The 20,165-nt window shown below is 42.3% G+C and overlaps 3 protein-coding genes across 3 annotated transcripts; 1 reads left to right on the forward strand and 2 right to left on the reverse strand.

Annotated features, from left to right (window-relative positions):
* Positions 1 to 304: 304 nt before the first annotated feature.
* On the reverse strand, positions 305 to 4,643 carry LOC111221984 (activity-dependent neuroprotector homeobox protein-like). Its single transcript, XM_022745602.1, has 4 exons — positions 4,281 to 4,643; positions 3,634 to 3,746; positions 3,187 to 3,279; positions 305 to 3,090 (listed from the first exon to the last, which is right to left on the reverse strand). The coding sequence occupies exons 2-4, from the start codon at positions 3,739 to 3,741 to the stop codon at positions 751 to 753; spliced, it is 2,541 nt and encodes an 846-aa protein (XP_022601323.1). The 5' UTR covers positions 3,742 to 3,746; positions 4,281 to 4,643; the 3' UTR covers positions 305 to 750.
* Positions 4,644 to 4,732: 89 nt separating this feature from the next.
* On the reverse strand, positions 4,733 to 7,544 carry LOC111221882 (DEP domain-containing mTOR-interacting protein-like). The gene is made up of 9 exons (XM_022745471.1): positions 7,462 to 7,544; positions 7,142 to 7,320; positions 6,926 to 7,049; positions 6,511 to 6,689; positions 6,107 to 6,319; positions 5,872 to 6,009; positions 5,679 to 5,749; positions 5,208 to 5,312; positions 4,733 to 5,119 (listed from the first exon to the last, which is right to left on the reverse strand). The coding sequence occupies exons 1-9, from the start codon at positions 7,542 to 7,544 to the stop codon at positions 4,994 to 4,996; spliced, it is 1,218 nt and encodes a 405-aa protein (XP_022601192.1). The 3' UTR covers positions 4,733 to 4,993.
* A 2,540-nt stretch (positions 7,545 to 10,084) lies between these two features.
* LOC111221704 (transcription factor MafB-like) lies at positions 10,085 to 11,542 on the forward strand. The gene has a single exon (XM_022745215.1). The coding sequence runs from the start codon at positions 10,340 to 10,342 to the stop codon at positions 11,324 to 11,326; it is 987 nt and encodes a 328-aa protein (XP_022600936.1). The 5' UTR covers positions 10,085 to 10,339; the 3' UTR covers positions 11,327 to 11,542.
* The last annotated feature ends 8,623 nt before the right edge of the window (positions 11,543 to 20,165 follow it).

Below are 20,165 nucleotides of genomic sequence, written 5' to 3' on the forward strand. Positions count from 1 at the left end.
CATAAAAACAGAAGAAGAAAAAAAAACTTCGATCTTTTCTCTCCCTAAAACTATTTCCTGTAAAAACTAAAAACTTTTTTTTGGGTTTATCTTCCATCACTTAGCTATTGAGATCAGGCATCAATTACATTAAAATCCTTCCTAAGGACTTATTTTGCTGCTTTGTAACTTTTAAAGCTCCATGAAGTTCAGTGCAGAATGTGTTAAAAATCTCTGTTTTCACAAGACTATGCACAAAAGATAATTTCAGAGACTGAGTGATGTTGGTGGTGTAGGAAAAAGAAAATAAAACTTTTTTATTAAACAAACATTTTTATTAAAACGTGTACATAAGCAATTAGCATATCCTACACTTTCTAAATGTGAAATGACAACGTTATACAGTTCTTTGTCACAGTTGAGAAAAAAAACCTATGGAAGTAGGGAAGTTGGCATAATCATAAATCTTGTGACCATTAACCAGTGAATAACAGATTTCATGAAGAGACTAACAAAGAACAATGGCTAAAATATATACAATGTCACTTACATATGCCATATATTTATGCACTATAATGTATCTTTTTTCCGTCTTTCCAACACTGGTAACGAGGTCAACATGTGGAAATAAGAGTTTTACTGACCCATGCCATTTGAACACTTATTTGTTATTTGTAACTGTCTGTGGACCTGTTTTTTTACCTTCACCCTAGTTAATACCCTTTAAAACTGAACTGTTACTCAACCAAGGCACACCGCTAAGCAGGGACACTAACAGAAAGTCATCCAAGCAGTTGCGTTCCCATCTTGCAAAGGGCTCTCCTTCTCTCTAGAGGAATCGTCTCTCTTCACAGATTCAGTCTCTTCTGTCAGGTTTGCTGGCTCCTGGAATTTTACATTCTCGAGTTGGTTCGTGTCAACATTTCCATTCTCAGTAGGTCTCTCTTCTATCTCTGGTTCACTGTCTGAATCAATTGAAATGGTCTCTGTGCATGTACTGAGTTTTAAGGTACAGTTTAGTGTCTCACACTGCTTGTTTTGGTCTGTGTTTGGAGTGCCAGACTTGAGGCCTCCAGATCTCCCCACTGAGGAGCCCACAATCTTGCTCTCTTCAAAGATCAACTCATGCTTAACTTTCTTGAGAGCTTGCATGTCGAAGCCGAGCAGCACAGACACTTTCTTGGTCTCACACAGTCTCTCACACATCCTTTGCTTGCTTGCAAAGTGACTGGAAATGTCGGATTTCCACAGCCACAGACCCGCAGACAGCTTTTCCTCTTCCTGAGGAGAAAGGTATGGTCGCCGGTTAAAGTAGGCTGTCAGGAAATCTTTCCTGGCCTCATATGTCTTGTGCTCATAGCTTCTCGGATCCAGAGCAAGGCCATCAGATTCAACCTGATTTCCAATGGTAGTGGTGGAAATCTTGGACTCCTTGCCAAGTTTTATCCTCTTGGGGTTGTATGTGCCCTGCGCTGGTGGCTGCCTCTTGAGGAAGCCAGCCCCCGAGGAGTTGAGAGTCAAGGCAGATTTAAAGCCTTGGCTTGCCTGGTTCCTACCAACAGCCCTGCACTGCACAAGATGCAGTGTTATTGTGGAGGCCACCATGTTACTGGTGTACACTCCTAAGCAATGAATACACTTGTATGTCATCTTTTTTTCAACAGGATGCATTGTTTGGAGCACTTGGTGTCGCTCCCTCAGATGCATAGACAAAGCATCAGAGATGGGACCTTTGAGGATGGTGAAACACAGCGGACACAGAGTCTTCCCCACCTCACTCTTGTGAGTCGTGGAAGGGAAATTTCTACTAAGTGGTTCACTTTTCTCAATCATTCTTGGAGCTGTTAGCTTGACCAGAGGTGGAACACTATTCTGAGCTGGTGCAGGCTGATCTTGACCATTGATAGATTCCTTCATGTTAAAAGTGAGAACAACCAGCTGAACATTACTGGACTTATCTTGTTTAATGGTGAGATCAAAGGTTAGCGGTGTTGCACCGGGAGGTCCGACAAAGTCATCAGGGTGAGCCTGAGCCACATGCTCTATGATTTTTTCAACATTGTGGAAAGCAGAGTGGCACTGTGGACAGGTGAGCCCATGGATTAGCATGTGGTTAAGCAGTGTGTCACTTGGAAGATAGCGGTTGCAAAGCAAACACTTGCTAGTGAAGTTGTGGATTTTCATGATGTACTTGGCCAGTGCCCACACTTTCTTGGCCTTGTGTGCACTCTCAAAATGAGCACTGTAGAGGTTTTCAGGAAAAAGCTCATTGCAAACTGTACATATCTTCCACTTCTGTGTCTGGGCTGTGTTTACACCAGTAGCATTATTTTCAGCCACAGTGCTGTTGCCAGCAACTGTGACACGTACCTGATTGGTTACGATGGGTGACTGACTTTTAATGACAGGGCCCGTTGGCTTTAAATAGCCAATCACTGGTTGTGCTGTTGCCTCCGCTCTAAGTGGGTGGCTCCTGCTAACGATCAGAGGGGCTTTCGGAGTCACGACTGGTAAGGTTTGAGACCTGGAGACAACAATATTAGCGTGGCCAATCATGGTGGTGACTTGAGCACCAATGCGCTCGTGGTACTCTATAACATGCTGTACTAGAGCCTCATAGCTACGAGTGGTAAACTGGCAGCGTTTACAGAGGATGTTGTTACCATTGACTGAATTAGCACCATTTTTGACAGATGATTCAGAAACCATACCAAGATATGGTGAGACAATATGTTGAAAATGTTCCCTGTAGATGTGCCTTCTCACAACATTGTAGAGTGTGTCCCGGAACGTGCATTTTTTGCAAAAGTACATTGCTCTCTCCACACCATCTCCCTGTCTGGCTCTATCAAAAAATGTTTTGTCCTTCTTTTGCAGCGCAGTTGCCTGTGAGCTCCCATAGTTATGACGTGCTGAACTGGGTAAGTGGAATATTTTAACATGCGTCTCCAAAGTTCTCTTGCTTGCAGTGAATGTGCAGTATGGACAGTTGAGCAGAATTTTACTCTCAAAGATTTTCCTGTGTACATTGCGGAAGTGATTCTTGTAGCCTGAGTAGTACTTGGAAGAAAATGGGCACTCTGTGCAGCAAAATGGCTTTGATCTGTATTCCTAAAGGACATCAGTGGAAAAAAATGGCTTTAAGATAAATATGGTGATATGTGCATAAACATTTGAAAACAGTTTCTACACAGAAATAAGATTTACCTGTGGTTTGGAGTATGATGGATCCCATGCGCAGATATCAAGGCAAAGACTGCCCTTTACAAATTGCTCATTAGGGCAAAACTCTTTGAACTCCTGTAGGATGAATTAAAAAGACAAATACATATTAAATTCAGTAAGTGTGTGTTTATGTACAAAGTGGCATGTTTGACAGTTCACAATACTTTGTAACTATCAGCCACACTGGCTTTTGACAAATCTTCCTGAGTGTTAAGTTACTATTTGTTTCACATTTGAGATAAAATAATTTCTAAACAGACTTTAAGACCCTCACAGAGATAAATAATAAAAAATAAAACACCTACTTACACATATAACTATATATATTTTCAAACATGAACGATAATAAGATGCTCCATTTTAAGTAATGTTTCTCAAATTAATTTAGAGATTCTGCAAGATAACAAATGCAGCTATACATACACTCACCTCAGCTGCCTCCTTACAGTACTCCAGGCCAATGTCCCCAAGTGCTTTTTTCACTTGTTTTCTAGCTCTCCTGATTCTTGTAAGGTTATTCACTGGGAGTTGATACATCTCTCCTGGCAAACAGAAAATTACTGATTAGTCTGAGGATGGCTTAATGTAAATTCGCCAATATGGTATTACAGAATGTAACACTATCGTTCAATCTCTACATCATGAGGGAGTGCCGTCATAAAACAGGTGACACGCCCTTTCAATACTTGTCTCCATTCAATAAATCACTGTCGGCATATTTACTTATGCGTTATCTACGTTCAGAGCCCCAGTTTCTTCAGGGGCCCAGTGCTGTTTCAGTGGACATGCTTAGCCTTCACTGGTTGAATGCTGGTTTGACCAGCAATATTAAATCAGAGAGCGGGTCTGTGACCTTTCCTGCGCCACCATGTCCAATCATTACGGGAATCGAGCTTTGCAGAACATGTTGTGGTTTGCTTTGTATGCTAGCGTTACTGTGTTAGCCTGGGTTAGCACTGTTTCCTGCACTTCTCGGCTTGGTCACCTACTTAGCATCAAAGCTAGCGATGCATAGCCAGGTGGCGTTATTTATTTCTCCATTTCACAGACGAAATCAATCGATGCGTTTTACTCACCTCGTGATGCGTCTTAAGGCTAGCTTCACACAGGGTTGCCTCGCTACATAAATGGCTAACAAAGAAGGACGTGCACTGATGGTGATGTTCGCTCTCCTCAAAGCCGGTGCTGATGCACAGCAGCTCCACGGCTAGCTAACGACGCTGGCTAGTTAGCAGTCACATCTGTTTTGCTGCAGCTGCTAGCTAGCTGTGGGGACAAAAGGCAGGGCAGAGTGGTGCACATCTCATGAAAACAGTAGACTCCAAAGGTGAAGACTGCCAGCACCACCCGGTGTCCTCTGAGTACTTCTTTTACTTGCACCGGTGGTCAGGCCAGCCTGCTAGCTAACGTTACCTATTCCTAGTGAGCCAACTCTCAATCCAAAATGGCGACGACAAAAAGACGGAAGTCGTAGCAGGGAGCAGAGCAGAGGATGGATGACCAAAACTTTGTATTCATTGTGGTCGTATTGTTACAATGCTTTATTTTCAATGACATACAAGCCAACATTATTGTTCAGGAATCCAGAGTCATTCAAACACAACCCTTTGCAGTTCACTTACTCTTGCTACAACCAAGATAAACGTTTTCACTGATTTGTTTCCCACAAATGAGCACATGAACTCTGCCTCTAAAGTCGACAACTAGAAAGAGACACTTCATAATGTCATATATCAGTTACGGCAGATGGAGTTGTGTATAAAACAAGAGGCAGGCTTATAGACAGTTGTCATTCCAGTGGTTCCATCATTTCCAGTACAACAGTGCGAGGGCCTGTCATGACCAGTCTGGTGATGGTCCTGTAGTCCAGGTAGAGAACACACTGGCCATTCACCTGGCACACAAACTGCTTCACCTAGAATATTATAACAGGTACATTGGTTATGTGTTTGTCCCATTTATAATTTTCTTTCTTGGTGCCAAATGTGTAACATACATCTAACCTTGACTCCAGCAGCTGCTGCAGGGCTTCCAGGGTCAACCGCCTGCACATAACAGGGAGCCATGCCTCTGACCACAAAGCCCCAGCCCAGGGCGTCTCCTAACACCTGGGATCAAGGTGAGAGGTGAGAGATTAATTAGAGTTTACACACACACAGGTGAGACACAATTTCATTAGTTCAGATTGAAAAATAATCTGTTCAAAATAATCTGAACTATGAAGGAGCCAAAATGTGTGCATGCTTTGTTTTAAGTGGGTAATAGATGAGAACGGTTTCATGATATCACAAAACCTGCGGGCAAAAACTCACCCTAGGTAAGTTCCATTTTAAAGAAGATGGCATTGCGGATAAGGCTTTAATTACCCCTTTGTGGTCTTCAGGGGGATGTTGTTCAGGTTATACTGAATTAATGCAATAAAATCCTAAAAAATTACATAAATGTAAAATCATATATAGCCCATCTTAACTCACCGTCAACACTCTCTTGATGAAGGGTGCACCAGGTGCCAATAATTCTTCACATGTGAAATTTCGTGTAAGGACTGTAAAATCATGAAAATATTTAGTTTCTATGCTTTTACAAGAAAGCCATAACATTCTAAATGCTAGAACTTTTTTTGACATTTTCAGACATTTGTCAGATGAATATTAGTTACACACTTGCCTGATTTAGGATTGCATCTCACCGCTGAGGTTGAAGACAGATGGCCAAGAGGTAGAAATCCAGCAGAGTTGATCTGAAGGGAATTTAAGCTGCCTCGACGCCCACTTGTAACCTGTTTCACGTCTTTACTCAATGCCACTAGAACGAAATTAGTAGTGAGTTTATTGTGCAATAGTTGGCATTCACAACAAAGTGTATAAAGTGTAAAGAGGGCAGATAACTTTTTTTTGTTTACCGGATTGGAAAGCACTGTTGCCTTCCTGGGGTGGGTTTTTGCGCACAACAAATGGACTGTCAGAATGGTTGTCCTCTTGTATCGGCACTGCCACACCTTCAGCAGTGTCTTGCTCACTTTCATGTAACAGTTCAGACAGGCGGCGTCGACGGCGAAAATTTATGCAGAACTGATAGAGTAGTCCACTGTCAAAAAAATCATGCTTCTTTGCCACTAGTGGTGGGACAGAGAGAGAAAAAAGCAACAATGGAACAAGTTTGAGAGTTAATGGGATTTTTCGTAAAGAGCTGATAAGTGTCTGCTTTAGATTGCAGGTCCCAGTTTGCCACCCAACGATAGCAACCACTGTCGGCCTGCTCGTTTTTAGTATCATGCATCAAAGTTCAAATGAGGGCTCTCCTCACCGTGCTGAATGATGCCATGCTCCTGCAATGCACGGCACAGCTCTAGTCCCCGACGCCGGCTCTCTGCCTCTCCGTTCTGAAGGAGCCAGTCAATCAACTGGCAGCCAGGAAAGGAGCGCTGATATGCAACACCATGCTCCTCTCTCAACTGCAGAATGGAGTTCTTGTCCCCAATGAGGCTGAAGAAACAGACGCAAAACCACAGATCAGGTTTATTCATAACATGCAAATTACTTCAAATCTGGAAGGCTCATTTAAACAGAACAAAGTTGCCAAGATACAGCATACCTGACGAGAGATTTTAACCAGACCCTATTTATCATACTGATATGTATATGATCCTTAGTATGATTGACACTATACTGCTGATCCTGCTGAACCAAGAGACTTGCAGCACAAACACAACAACTCTTACTGTTCATACAGCCGTTGTCCTCGCATGAAGATTTTCACCTCTGTATTGAAGGGAAATGTGCCATCATCTTTGCGGAAACGGTACAGCAGTTTGGCATCCTTGAATACAGGCCTCTTATCACAGACTAAGAGAAGACAGCATTTAGTTCCAAATCAGACTTGAAATTAGTGAGTGTCTAACAAAAGGTCTTGGCTTGCCTAGATGCTTCCCTCTTACCGTGATGAATGATGTCATGATCCATGAGGTGCTGCATGAGACAGACAGCTGTCGCTCGATCTGGAGCTACCTTATGGCTCACAAGCCAGTCTATAAGCTCCTGTGCTACGAAACAGTTGGGATACGTGCGCAAGTGGTAGCGTCGGTCCTTAATCAGTTTCCCATCGTGAAGTCTCAGCCTTCAAATGAAGTTTGAAATGAACCATAATCCTAACTTGAAGTTTAACATTAGCCACATATCTTGACATAAATCTAGAATCTTATAAGTAGTTTTTTTAATATATTTGAATTGGTTATATTTTCAGTCTGACTGCCCATACCTGAGTTGTTCTCCAGCGATCATAACTTCAGCCTTACGTTGTCTAGCCATGGCTTTTCTCCCAGTGCTACTTGTTCGCTCCATGTTTGTTATCTCAGGACGAGAAAGTAAGTGAAGCTCACTTTTAGTTTTGATCCTTTGTGTTTACAAAATAGCCTCTGAAGCACACAGAACCTCATTGCCATGTGGGATAGATGTTGTGTATACAGAGAGAAGGATAAGGTGCATTTCTGTCAGGATTCCACAGTGAGAAGTAATCTGAAGACTGTCCATTGACAGTGTTGAGGGTTTTGTCCTTTTTCTATTTATTGTTGGCTGTCGCTGACAGACGCCATATTTGACTCTCCCTCACTGTAGACTAGTGCACAGAAAGTAGCACTTCAGAAGCATTTTGCAATCATTTTCTAAAAATTCAAAAACAGGCAAAACATAGGATTATCTGTGGTGTCAATGGATGTTACAGCTTCCACTGTAAGCCTGTTAGCTTTGGATGAATCTGAATGACGTCACATCAATTGTAACCCAAAAAAACAAAAATTGAAATTGGCAACAGAAAAACCAGAGAGACATGACAGTGACAGTACTAGTTCTGGGGTGTTTATGCTCAGAGTCAGTGTTGTAACCAATGACACAGGTCATGGAAGTGTGCTTTGTGGATACAAAAATGGACTGCCGCCCTAAATTCAACCTCTAAGGCAGCCCTCCCTGTCAGGCTGCCTCTAAATCTTGTTTGCTTCAATAGGATTGGCAAATCTACACCCGAAGTATAACTCCATCCTTAAAGGACAAATCTGCTGATATTCTGTATTTTTGTTATGGTCAGTAAATCCCACAAACAGACTAAAAACAACAATTAATCATATTCATATTCAATAATTTATCCTACTAACAAGTATTGTGTGCTTAGCCAAAACCGGAAATAATTTCCTCTACTATTGAGAGTTTGCTATCAAGTATATATTTGTGACAATTTTTAAAAACGTGGAACCAATTGGACTTTGGGCTCAAAGCTACAGACAGGCTGGGGAACTATGGAAGTATGAGAGAAAGACTAATGCGTTGTTGCTTTTTGTCTTTTCATGGTATTTGCTGACAATAACAAGAATTTGCCGTTAACTTGAATCACCTGGTACACAGCTTTAAACTAATATACTATGTTATCATGAGATCTTATTGAGATATTACAGCTCTGAATAATTTTTGTTTAGGAGGTGTGACTGTATGCACATGCGTGTTGTGAAAGAATATGATCTGACAGTCGGCTGGTGATGTGCACTCAGACTGTTAGCATCCTATCATTAGCATACATGTAAGTTATACCACATACTGTGGCATTGCCTTGCTGTCATAAATCCTAACATGTGTCCCTGAGCCATCCTCGCTCAGTCACACTGTCTCCTCTTTTCCGCTCTTCCCAGCAGCAAAAACTGCCCAAAACAGTTCCCTGTCGTTCTCGGGCAGCAATTTCTATTGGTTTTGGCTCGAGTCCTCAGTCTTGTCAGTGAAGCTGTCACTATCTTTGGAGTAAGCACTGCCTGAGAGGGCAACCTCAGGGCAGGAACATTGGTTAACCCTTTGATATCCTGTGCAGTTGTGTCAGAGGTGTTGCTGAGCTTCTTTGATAAAACCTTCAGCCACTTCTCTGGCTGTTGGGTCTTCTGTGAAATCAGCGGGTGTCTAAAAGCTCTCCTCAGATGTTTGAGCCCTTTGTGCACATGTTCCACACAGTCTGTGCACAGTTCAACTAATATTCATAGAGTTGTATCTGCAACAGCAATACATTTTCAGAACATGGAAGGAGCTTGAAGGTCCTGTGATATGATGGTACGACTTATAGTGAACACTCAATTTGTTAGTTTAGATATGAAATATGAGCCTCAGTTCACTGACTACAGAAATACAATTTCTCCCTCTTGTGCTCACGCTGGCCTGAGATGGTTCAGGGTTCAGAGATACTTTTGGATACAAGATATTAAGGCTCCGGTAGTGTAGAGTATTGGCCACAAGATGTCAGTATTTAGCTGTGAACTAACTGAGGAACACACACAACCATGATAGTGGCAAATGAATTGTCTTGCAGCCTCCTCTCTGTTGTTTACATGAAATCATGCAGTCGTGGCAACATATCAGTCAACACGAAATAAATAAACCAAATTCAGATAGAAAGAATAATTCAAATTGTAGTTAAGTTGTATTGCTATAGGTTTGTAGACTAAAGTAATACCGTACGTTTATTGAATCTGCCTAAAAATGACAATCGAAGTAGCCTACTGCCTCGATAAGTGTGGGTATGTAAGTATCTACTGGACCTTATCTGCACTGTGCGAAACTGAAAAATCACTGCACGCTGAATAGGCTACAATGGAAAATGGAAAACAAGTCAGATAAGAAAAAAATATATTACAGAAGAGAATATATGCCGCTGTGCATTTATAGGTTTTGGTCAGATGATCCTCACGAACAGCTCGTGGGACAAACTCGTAGCAGCTTTTATGCAAATTGTCCTCCTCAGCGTGTTTTCATTGGAGAGGAGCGTGGAGGTGTAGTCTGGAAGGCGTGACATCATGCCAATGCAGCTTTATGAAGAAAGTGCGCTTCTCCTGAACAGACAGAGGTGCGTCCAGTCCTCTGGCACACAGTCAGTGGACTTTTAGTTTGTGGCTTCAGAGAGCAAACAGGCTGCGCGGTGCAGAATCCCCACTCGGTGCAGAGTTTGACAGGCTGGAAGCCTTTTACGCACGCAGTGTTTTTCCTCCTGAGCTGAAATCAAAGTTTGGAAATACTCTCTTTTTGAAAGTGAGTGCGCTTTCACTGGCTGCATGAAATAGCGGTGGACATCTGGAGCTATTTGAAGAGACTATTTTGCCATTTAATAGGCTATGACCGCCGAGGCGCATTCACATTTGGGACTGCAGAAAACCCCAATGGATTTCGTCAGCGACTTTGACTTAATGAAGTTCGGTGTCAAGAAGGAGGCGATGCAGGGAATAGACCGCTCCTTCATCGGGCCGTGCAGCCAGCTCCAGAGACCAGACTCGGTCTCTTCCACCCCTGGCAGCACACCTTGCAACTCGGTACCCTCATCACCAAACCTCAATCCAAATGAGCAGAGAAATAACCCCGGAGGAGACCAGTTCTGGATACCCAACAACGGGGGTTACCCTCAGCAAATGTACCCTCAAGCGTTTGGCCTGACACCCGAGGACGCAGTTGAGGCCCTCATCAGCGCCACGGCGCAGCAGGGACACCCATCTGCGCCCCACGGCCACCATCCGCCACCTTTCCAAGCTGAATACGAAGGGTACGGCCACCTGAACGAGCCTGTCCAGCATTACCCGGGACTGCCGGGTCACCCCGACATGCAAGGCATACCCAGCAGTCACTGCCAAGACCCCTATCTCAAAGATGACATGGGGAGTGAGTCCCCCGAGTCGCCGGAGGCCCAGCAGGTTCTCGGTGCGCACCATCATCTCCAGCAGCAGCACAGCCGCCACGACAGGCGATCCAACGCCGACATGCACTTCTCAGACGACCAGCTGGTGTCCATGTCCGTCAGAGAGCTCAACCGGCTTCTCAGAGGCCTCAGCAAGGACGAGGTGATGCGTCTGAAGCAGAAGCGCCGGACCCTGAAAAACAGAGGTTACGCTCAGTCCTGCCGCTACAAGCGCGTCCAGCAAAAACACATTTTGGAGCACGAAAAGACGAGCCTGGTGTCACAAGTGGAGCAGCTCAAACATGAACTCAACAGACTGATCCGGGAGAGGGATGCATACAAACTTAAATGTGAGAAACTGTCCGGTGCTAACTGCTATCACGAAACTGGGTCTACTAGTGACAACCCTTCCTCACCCGAGTATTTAATGTGAGTTTGTTAAATTCCTGCAGAACTGATTCTTCTCCATAGAGAGCCATTTATATTGACAGCTCGCCTTGCTCCTTAACAAACAATCCCGTGGATTCATCAAGTTTTAATTAATGTTGGACATGAGGATATGGCTGAAACAATTGTAATAGATTCAACAAGGCAACAAGTTATGAATGGAAAATTACTATGAAGCATGCATGCAGGACATGTATGAGATGTTTTTATTTTATACAGGCATTATACTTGAAATCAGAGAATATTCCCTTTTATTAATAGGCTACACAATCCTTCTGCATCAGTTACTGCTCAATTTTTATTTTGATGATTTTGCTTTGCTTAGTTTTTGTAGCTCAAATTATATTTTATGTTCAGCTTCCTTAAAATAGAAAACCTACTGAAAAGATTGATGCTACAAATGACGTTCATATTTTTATGAAACTGATTCTGCTGGACAGATGTGTTCCTTATTTGCTTTTCTTTTAAATATAATATACAATTATACAAATTGTTTTTCATCTACTATGTTTTTCATTCACTATGGATCAATAAAACTATTGTGACTTTTTAAAATTGTGTCTCATCTGCTGACAAATCACTATCCCTTAAAAAAAAAAAAACGGTCATTTTTGCCTCGCATGCACAATTTTCTTTGCAGTTTCCATCATGGCAGTGTAGATTTGTTATACATCTCAGACCTATTCCAACATTTTTTATAACCAGTTTCACACAATTAAAAAAAAAACTGCTGAATCCATTTAATCAGATACATAAAACATAATGTTTGAGCACACTACATAAATTAGGTTATTGAAGTATGTCAGTTGGTACATATAATACATAAATGAGGAAATACATTTGCAGACTACAAGACTACAATCATAAACCACTATAAATCTCAATTCTAAAATTATATTACGACACTGTAAAATGTGAAAAGAGTCACAGCAGTCACAGTGTTAGTTTCAAGAAGTAACATCTCGTCATTATGAAGTATGTCACTGGACAGCCAAAAGAACAAGAACAGTAACAATCACAGTGTATTTTTTAGTTGAATCAAAGGACGCAAGGCTTTCTCTCCTTCTCTGACCTTTGCCCTTCATGGAGTGCTGCTTCCTGTGGGACCCCGGCATGTGAAAGCACAGGGGGCTGACTGGCAGGGGCTGTGGGGCGCAGATAAAATGGAGTGGAAATCAGGCTTCCCCTCTGCTCTCTTCCTCAGACAAACAGATCACCTCTGCATTCATTAACAGAGGAAGAGAGAAACAACAACCATGGCACACTGCTCGCCGCTCCTCTGGCCGCCTGCACAGGAATATTTTCACTTGATATGTTTTTTTTGGGGTTTTTTGTGTGTGTTTTTTTTTTTTTTTTTTTTTTTTAAATCCTCAAGCAAATTTCCTCAACACAGATCATTCTCAGTTCAGGACTACAATAATATTTTGATGACTGTAATAGTTCCAAGGCCACTGTGATAATGTGTGATAAGTGGTCACATTGTACATTGAGTTTATAACCTCCGTGATGGCCTGTGCGCAGAACGTCTCAGTGAGTTCTCCACTGTCAGGAGAGACTTTCTCACTGTTCCCCCTTTGCGAGAGTTCAGCTTGGCAGGTGGCGCGGTTAATGGCACCACCCTTTAGCCTGGAAACCAGGTTCTCTTTTCAAGTGTGACCCCTGACAGTTTTGACCTCACCCTCTGTTGAGGAAAAGCAGCTCTAAAATCACACCACAGGTGCAAAAGCACTTTCCTTCTCAAAACAGGACTAATCCCTGAAGGTCGGCCGGCTACACTGGGAGTGTGTGACGTAGATGACTGCGTTTCTGTAGCAGAAAATAACCAGATGGTTATGGCAAAGACTAATTCTCTTCCATATTTTAATGTTAATGGGAAGGTATCATTAATAAGTTCCTCTTATATATGGCATAAGACTATATTTACAGGCAGGTTTAATTTTGAAATGAGGTTTCCTCTATTTTAAAAGTGTTCTCATTTATACATATATAAATATATATTCTTTAACAGTAAACCTACTCAGATTACAGCTGTCCAAAAGGTAAAATTCACACAATTTTTATTGAAAACAAAAATATGTTTTAAATTAGTTTAGTTACATTATTTCTTCATTAACTTTTTGTCACAAATCAGTATCATTTTACATGTCATGATGTCATTTGTAAATGACATAATCAGTTGAAACATTATTAAAAAAAACTGCATGCTTAACATCACCAAAAAATGTCCAGAATTAAATAATATTTTACACTGAACTACCTTAAGTCTAAGTGTATATTTGCAGATACTATACTAGAGAAAAGGTATGCATGTATATGTACACTTGTATGTATTTGCATTGTATATACTGATGTGCTTTAGTTGTGCGGTTTTTCAAACAGTGCATTTCTTTGTTTGGTGTCATATGTTTGCGCACTTGAATACATCATATGTGGATTTCTAAGCAACGGCGGAATAATACAGTGGAAGTGTTGGCGAGGAGAGTGGTTTGTGGTACTGTGTGACAGTGTGCAGGGTGCCATTGTAGAAACGATTAGCCAGCTCTTTTCCCTTGCATGTGATAGGCTGCTGGGCCTGATGTGGGAGCCTCACAGCCCCCCTCCCCCCCTCACTTCTCCTCCTCCTCCTCCCCGCCACCAACACCCCAAGCCCACAACGCCTGAGGCTGGCTACTGAGTCAGCAGGAGGGAAAGGTGTCTGCACGGCTGTAGCATCAGAACAAGAGAGAAAGCAAAATAGCTGGAGAAGGATAAAGAGCTGTGAAAATGGTTCAGAAAAGACTTGCTTGCGTTTTTTAACAGATGGAGAGAGGGAACGACTGCAAAAAAAAAGTCAGAAGGAGATGATGAAGCAGGTTAAAAAGAAAGTATCATCCACTAAATTATTTTAAAATCTCCTTTGCAGATGCTTTTTTCTTTCACAGTGACTAATAAGACAAAATGTACTCGGTAAATGTATCTATAACACACTTTTACACAATGAATAACACTTATGAATGAGTGGTCGTTCAGTGAAAACACTCAAACAAATCAGTGGAACATGGTGCCAACCTCTTGGCCGAGTCGTGGGCTTTGCCAAGGCCTGGCTGCGTCTCAGACAGCGGACACAGACAGAGGAATGCTGCAGACACTCACCATTGTGTGGGGAGAGGCAGAGGAATGCAGGCTGCCAGGCTACGTACACTGACACCAATGAACACAGCCAGAGGCCTCGAGCCATGAGGGAAGGCCGGGCCACAGTCAAACATCGCTCACCACTTCCATCTGTGATATCATACCCATCTCCCCTGGACTGCATTGGTTTGGTCCGGCTCGGCTGTCTAAACACTGAGTATCTTGTTGAAGAGTTCCTGACTGACTGTTAGAGATTAGCTACAAACAGGCCTGCCAAATAAGAATCAGTTGATCAGCTGAGTAAATATTCTTTTGTTTCAGACAAACCCCTTTTGATCAATCAGTGAATTTTTCATTCAAATTAATGATTGTCACTAATCTTCTGTGGCTAAATGTCAACTGACCAGACATTTGACCCCCAATAACAAGCCTTTTCCAGCCCCAGCCAGTTCTTTCACTGTTGTTTTGCAACAGTTAAGTGTCTCATACTGTGTGATAGTCTGTAAGAGTGGCTTCACGTGAAGCGCAGAGCAGAGATTGGGATGGACGGCAGGATGGACGACGGGCTTCCTCTTTCACTTCCTATATGAGGGTCCAGTCAAGTGACTCTTTGTGAGAGTGTTTGGTTGTATGTCGCAGGAAAGCACAGCTTCGATGGCTGTGGTTTCCGCTCAGGATGTCCAGTCCTTTCTGCGTGCAGTTGTGACACTGTGAATCATGCAGTGATCACACACGCACACAGACGTCTCCATGGACATGGCATACATACACACTCGCAGACATGCTTATGCAAATACATTCATGCGTATGTGCACTTTCTAGTTCTCTGCCGCATATTTTTCATAAAACCATGTGATTGTGACAACTAACTTTTTTGTGATCAATGTATCTTTCTCTTCTCTGATCACCTTTCTTGATCACCTCCTATGAAGATATTTCTTTCCATGTTGCCACACTCTGAAAGATTCCATGGTAATTATGATTGTACTACTGGTAATGACTCAAGTTATCACATGATTGTCTCTGCAGGATCCAACAGAGTGGATTAATGTGTAGCCTTAGAACCACAATAAAGCTTGTCCTGCTATCTTATTGGCTGCAATAAGGAATCTGGCTTCCTGGGGACGTTGTGTTCAGCGTGTTTGTGCATGAACTCCTGGGGATCTGATAGGATGGGACTCTGATAAAGTGCTTGTCACGTTTCAGTGGACACCACTGAGACAAGTGTGACAAAGTCCTGTTACATTGCAGACCCTGGACTTTGGTTACAGAGCAAAGGGTGAACCACTGTATGTAATAATTATACAGGTTGGTCCCAGTATGACAGAAACATAAAACAGCTTAAGGTGAAAAGTAGAGGGGTATTACTGCCACATACAGCAAGGTAAATGAACTGTTCAGCTGATGTGAAAGTGACTAATCATTTAGACACAGACATTTCAGTCACCAAACACTCAACACCTTGACTTTATTTCCAACAAAGGATACTGCAGATTTACAGCATAAATAACATGCCAAAGAGTGATGGGAGGATTATAAGAGAAGAAAAGAGAAGACAAAGAAAGAGACGAGAAGAGAAGAGAAGAGACAGAGAAAGAGAAGAGACGAGAAGAGAAGAGAAGAGAAGAGAAGAGAAGAGATCTCTTTCCCTTTCATTCCCTGCTAGGATTTCCTGTCCTGTTTTATGGGGGTCATGCAGCTGGCAGGCGCCCTCCTGTTTCTGTCCATAATGATGACAGGCATCCATTAGTGCACAGTAGAAACACGAGACACAGAGGTTAACTCAGCCCCCCACCCCACCACCCCCCACCCTACCCTCTTCCCTTTCAACAGCCCCTGGACCCCAGTATACAACCCACCTATCTATAGGGCAGATAATTGTGGCTCTTAGTTGCTGTTGGCAAAGCTTTGCTGATTAAGGGTCAGCTCCTGCTCAGACAACAGCATGTACACCCTGACGGGTTTAACACAACCTGGAAAGCAGGTCCAGCCCGCGGGGACCATATTGTGTCTCTGGTATATAACATACTCGCATCCGGGAAAAGTCATGGTGGGACTCTGGTTTTTGGGAAGAGTGCTGCAGATGAGAAAATAAACTGTTCTGGCTGCAGTTAGAAAATGAAAGAGAGGACAACATGTTTTTTAGTGGTTTTAAATCTGAGTGATTTTGTATGTTGTGTGTGTGTGTGTGTGTGTGTGTGTGTGTGTGTATGTGTGTGTGTGTGTGTGTGTGTGTGTGTGTGTGTGTGTAAGAGATCACTTCAGGTTTTTGGGATAATGTTTTACTGTAAATTTAAATTAACTGTGGCCCTAGAAATGCAGGACCTAATTAGGGAAGTTTTGAATATAAGTTTTGAAATCGAAACAGAAGTACCATTCAACACCTTACTTCATAAGTTTCTGTTGGTGTCACTGACAAGAGAACATGGTGGCAGCAGTCATACGTTCTAGTGAAGTCTAACAGGCCTCTTTGGAATTGGGTGTGTCACTCTGCCACTAATGTGTCATGTTAACATCTCCCTTATGTCATAACTCTTCCTTCATGTTTCTCACAAGCACTGCGCTAAACTTAAAGTCATGATTTTAGCACAGCTGTAACCAACTCTGCCCTCTGCACAGATGGAGGATTTGGCAGAACAGTGTTCACACGCCCATTCTTTGATTCTCTGGCCATCTTTGTCATCATGCTCGATGTTAAGCTTCCACTAAAACAACTGAGGAACAACCAACTGTGCGCTGTGGTCGGACTGTCAGGGAGAGAAGCTTGTCATTGGCCAGCACAGAGCTTATAGGGATCTATTTAAGGGGATACAAGTCTTTATACTACAGTGAACCCATGTACTTGTTTGCTCCTTTTGCGGTCAAGATACAGGAAGTACTTTGTTCTGGGATTTAACAGCAGAAAAAAAGAAACCCTAACTTCTCAAAAAAATAAAATGAAAGGTTACAAGAAAACAGCAAAGTTTACTGAGGGTGCGATAAGAGTTCCCACTGAATTTAGGATACAGTTTGCTTGTAAGACAAACATCGTTTCAAACTACCCGCAGTCACATAAATCTGCTTCTTGAGACTTCATTGCAAACAGAAATAGAAATCTCATGGGTACTAACAGATATTGTTCTTAGACAAATTTGTGATTTCAATCCTATATTAACAAATTTTTGGACATGTGGGGACAGCAGAAACAAAACTGTAAACACAGTACATATATTTTATCACCTTTTAAAGGACTAATTCGATCTTTTGGGAAGCAGCTGGTTGGCTTATCTATATCTTTTTTTAATAGGGTGGGGTTATCTGCCGTTATATGAGCACTGACTTCCTATAGTCTCCGCTAGTTGCTTGGCAACCTCACAGTGACCACAAGACTCAAGGAAGCTTCATATGTAGCATACAGACATGAGAATAGTATCAGTCTTTTCATCAAGGAAAGTGAATGGATCTCCAAATGGATGTCAAACATTCACACTCCTTTTACCTCTGGTTTTGGTCTCCCCCAACTCCAGGGGAAAATATGTTACTTTTTAGCAGCTAAATGCTTCACTATGTTCACCAGATAGCTGCTGCCTCTTTGGTACTGGACAGGTAGTATAAAGAATCACTTTTGCTATGTTTATGCCTGTCGCATATACTAGTGTGGTGTTTTTGAGCCTTTAAGATTGAGACTTTTGGAAACGCTGCTGGTCCCATTGTAGTTTGAAAACTCCGGGATCGCGTTTTAGTCTGGACGAGCAGAAACAGAGACTTTTGGAAACGATGATACAGACACCCACATTCGCTCCCTGATTGTCTTATCAGTCACAACGTATCCTTCCCTCATTCATCACACCTCTATCACGTGATCCTTTTCCTTTTGCCTCAACTACCAGTGTTGAATGCAACATGGATAATGAATTAAGTGTTGCTGACCTGTTGTCTTTGCTAGCAACTGTTGCGCAGTTTAACTCTGCATTTCATAACGCTAAAACTGCCATTGATGTTCCTCGTTCGTAGTATTTTCTGCAACTAAGCAACCAACTGCAGAGTACAACTTAGACTTTGGAGAATGTCACTAGTTTTGCATGTGTTTGGTAAAAAACCAAATTATCGGACAAACTTAAATTTTGACCCAAAAAGTCAGGGGCTCACCGAAGTTTTTAGGGTTCATCCTGAGGAGTACATGAATACCTGAACCAAATTTGAATAGAAATCCATCCAACAGATGTTGAGACATTTCATTCAAAACATCAAATTCAACCTGATGGAGGTGCTAGAGCAGAAGTAAGGGGAACACCAAAATCCTTACAGTACATTGTCTGGGGACCATGAATTTCTGTACCAAATTCTGTGCCATTCCCTTGGATAGATGTTGAGACATTTGACTGGATAAGTGAAAGTGCTGGCCTGATGATGGCACTTGTCATCATTTGTCACAAGTCATGGGACTCATCCTCACGGCACCATCATTATCAGTATAAAAATTTCACAGCGATTCATTTTACAGTTGTTGAGATACAGCAGCAGTCCAGTGACAGGGAAGGGAAAGTGAAATGTGTAAAGGAGCACACCGCCCACACGTGGCCAAGCTGTGGCCTGCAGCACTAACATCTCCAAGCTGTCCAACAACACACGTTGGTGGTCTCTGACTAGTAACCCATCAAACTCTGACCTTAGCCTGCACATCAGGTGTTGAGAAACGTTCAACTGTCCACTTGTTATGGGAACCTCCCATCTGCCAGCCTCCCACGTTTACACTGTCTTCTGGAGCATAGATGAAACCTCAGACAAAATCAGACAAATGAGTGAAACTATCAGACTGATAGTATCAAAGCGCGGAAAAAAAACAGCCCTAAAATGTGTCTCTGTTTGGCTGCACTGGTGAAAAACATTTGCAGTGAGTATGTCAGCTTCAAATCTCCTTTGTACAGGCGAGGTCAAAAGGTCACTATAAGTCTGTGAGTGACAGCAGTAATGGTGAGTGGGGCTATTTTTAAATCTCGAAGGAGAGGAACAGCCTTGACTCATGTGTGGATCCTGCACATTCTGTTTCCACACAAAATACTGAAACTGCTCTTTTTGTTAAGTTGCCCTAAAATAAGATTGCCAGCATCAATATGACTTAATGACAGTGATTATTTTAAGACCCTTGTTGTGTAATCCTTTGCTGAACTAGCAAACAATTCTTGGAATGAAGGCCAGTGTCAAAGGAGCGATTAAATGTTAAAAAGAAAGAAAGAAAATAAGCTTGGACAATGTTCTCATGTCTCCTGATAAGTTACAAAGTAGGTTACGTATTATTGGCAAGAGTAAAGTATCATTGCCTGGTTAGAATAGATTTTATTGATCCGTGTGAAAAAGTGAACCCTTTCTTTAAAGATTCTTTCCCGATGTCCAGCTGAGAAGTTCAGTTGCTTTGTTGTCAATTCGTTGTTGGCAGCCGAGGTGTTTGGTGAAGGCTGCTGTGGTTGATTGGTAGAAGGGGTGGAAAGCAGGAGCTTTGGGCTTTCCCACAGAAGCAGAGGAGAAGACTTTGAAATAGGAGCAGCTTCTCTAAAGCTTTATCAAACCCTGATCACCTGATAAATCTGTCAGAAGCTGCAGCTCCTCCATTGGAACCTGTTATTCATAGTATGTCCTGGTAAAACAAATCTTTGAAGGGCTAATCCTTTAATCCTGATTCAGTGTTTCATCAGCAGAAGAAACACTTGTGTGTTTGCTGCAAAGACTTATGCTTG

This window comes from Seriola dumerili, unplaced genomic scaffold, assembly GCF_002260705.1.
Source record: "Seriola dumerili isolate Sdu_G_001 unplaced genomic scaffold, Sdu_1.0 BDQW01000088.1, whole genome shotgun sequence".
Lineage (NCBI taxonomy): Eukaryota > Metazoa > Chordata > Actinopteri > Carangiformes > Carangidae > Seriola > Seriola dumerili.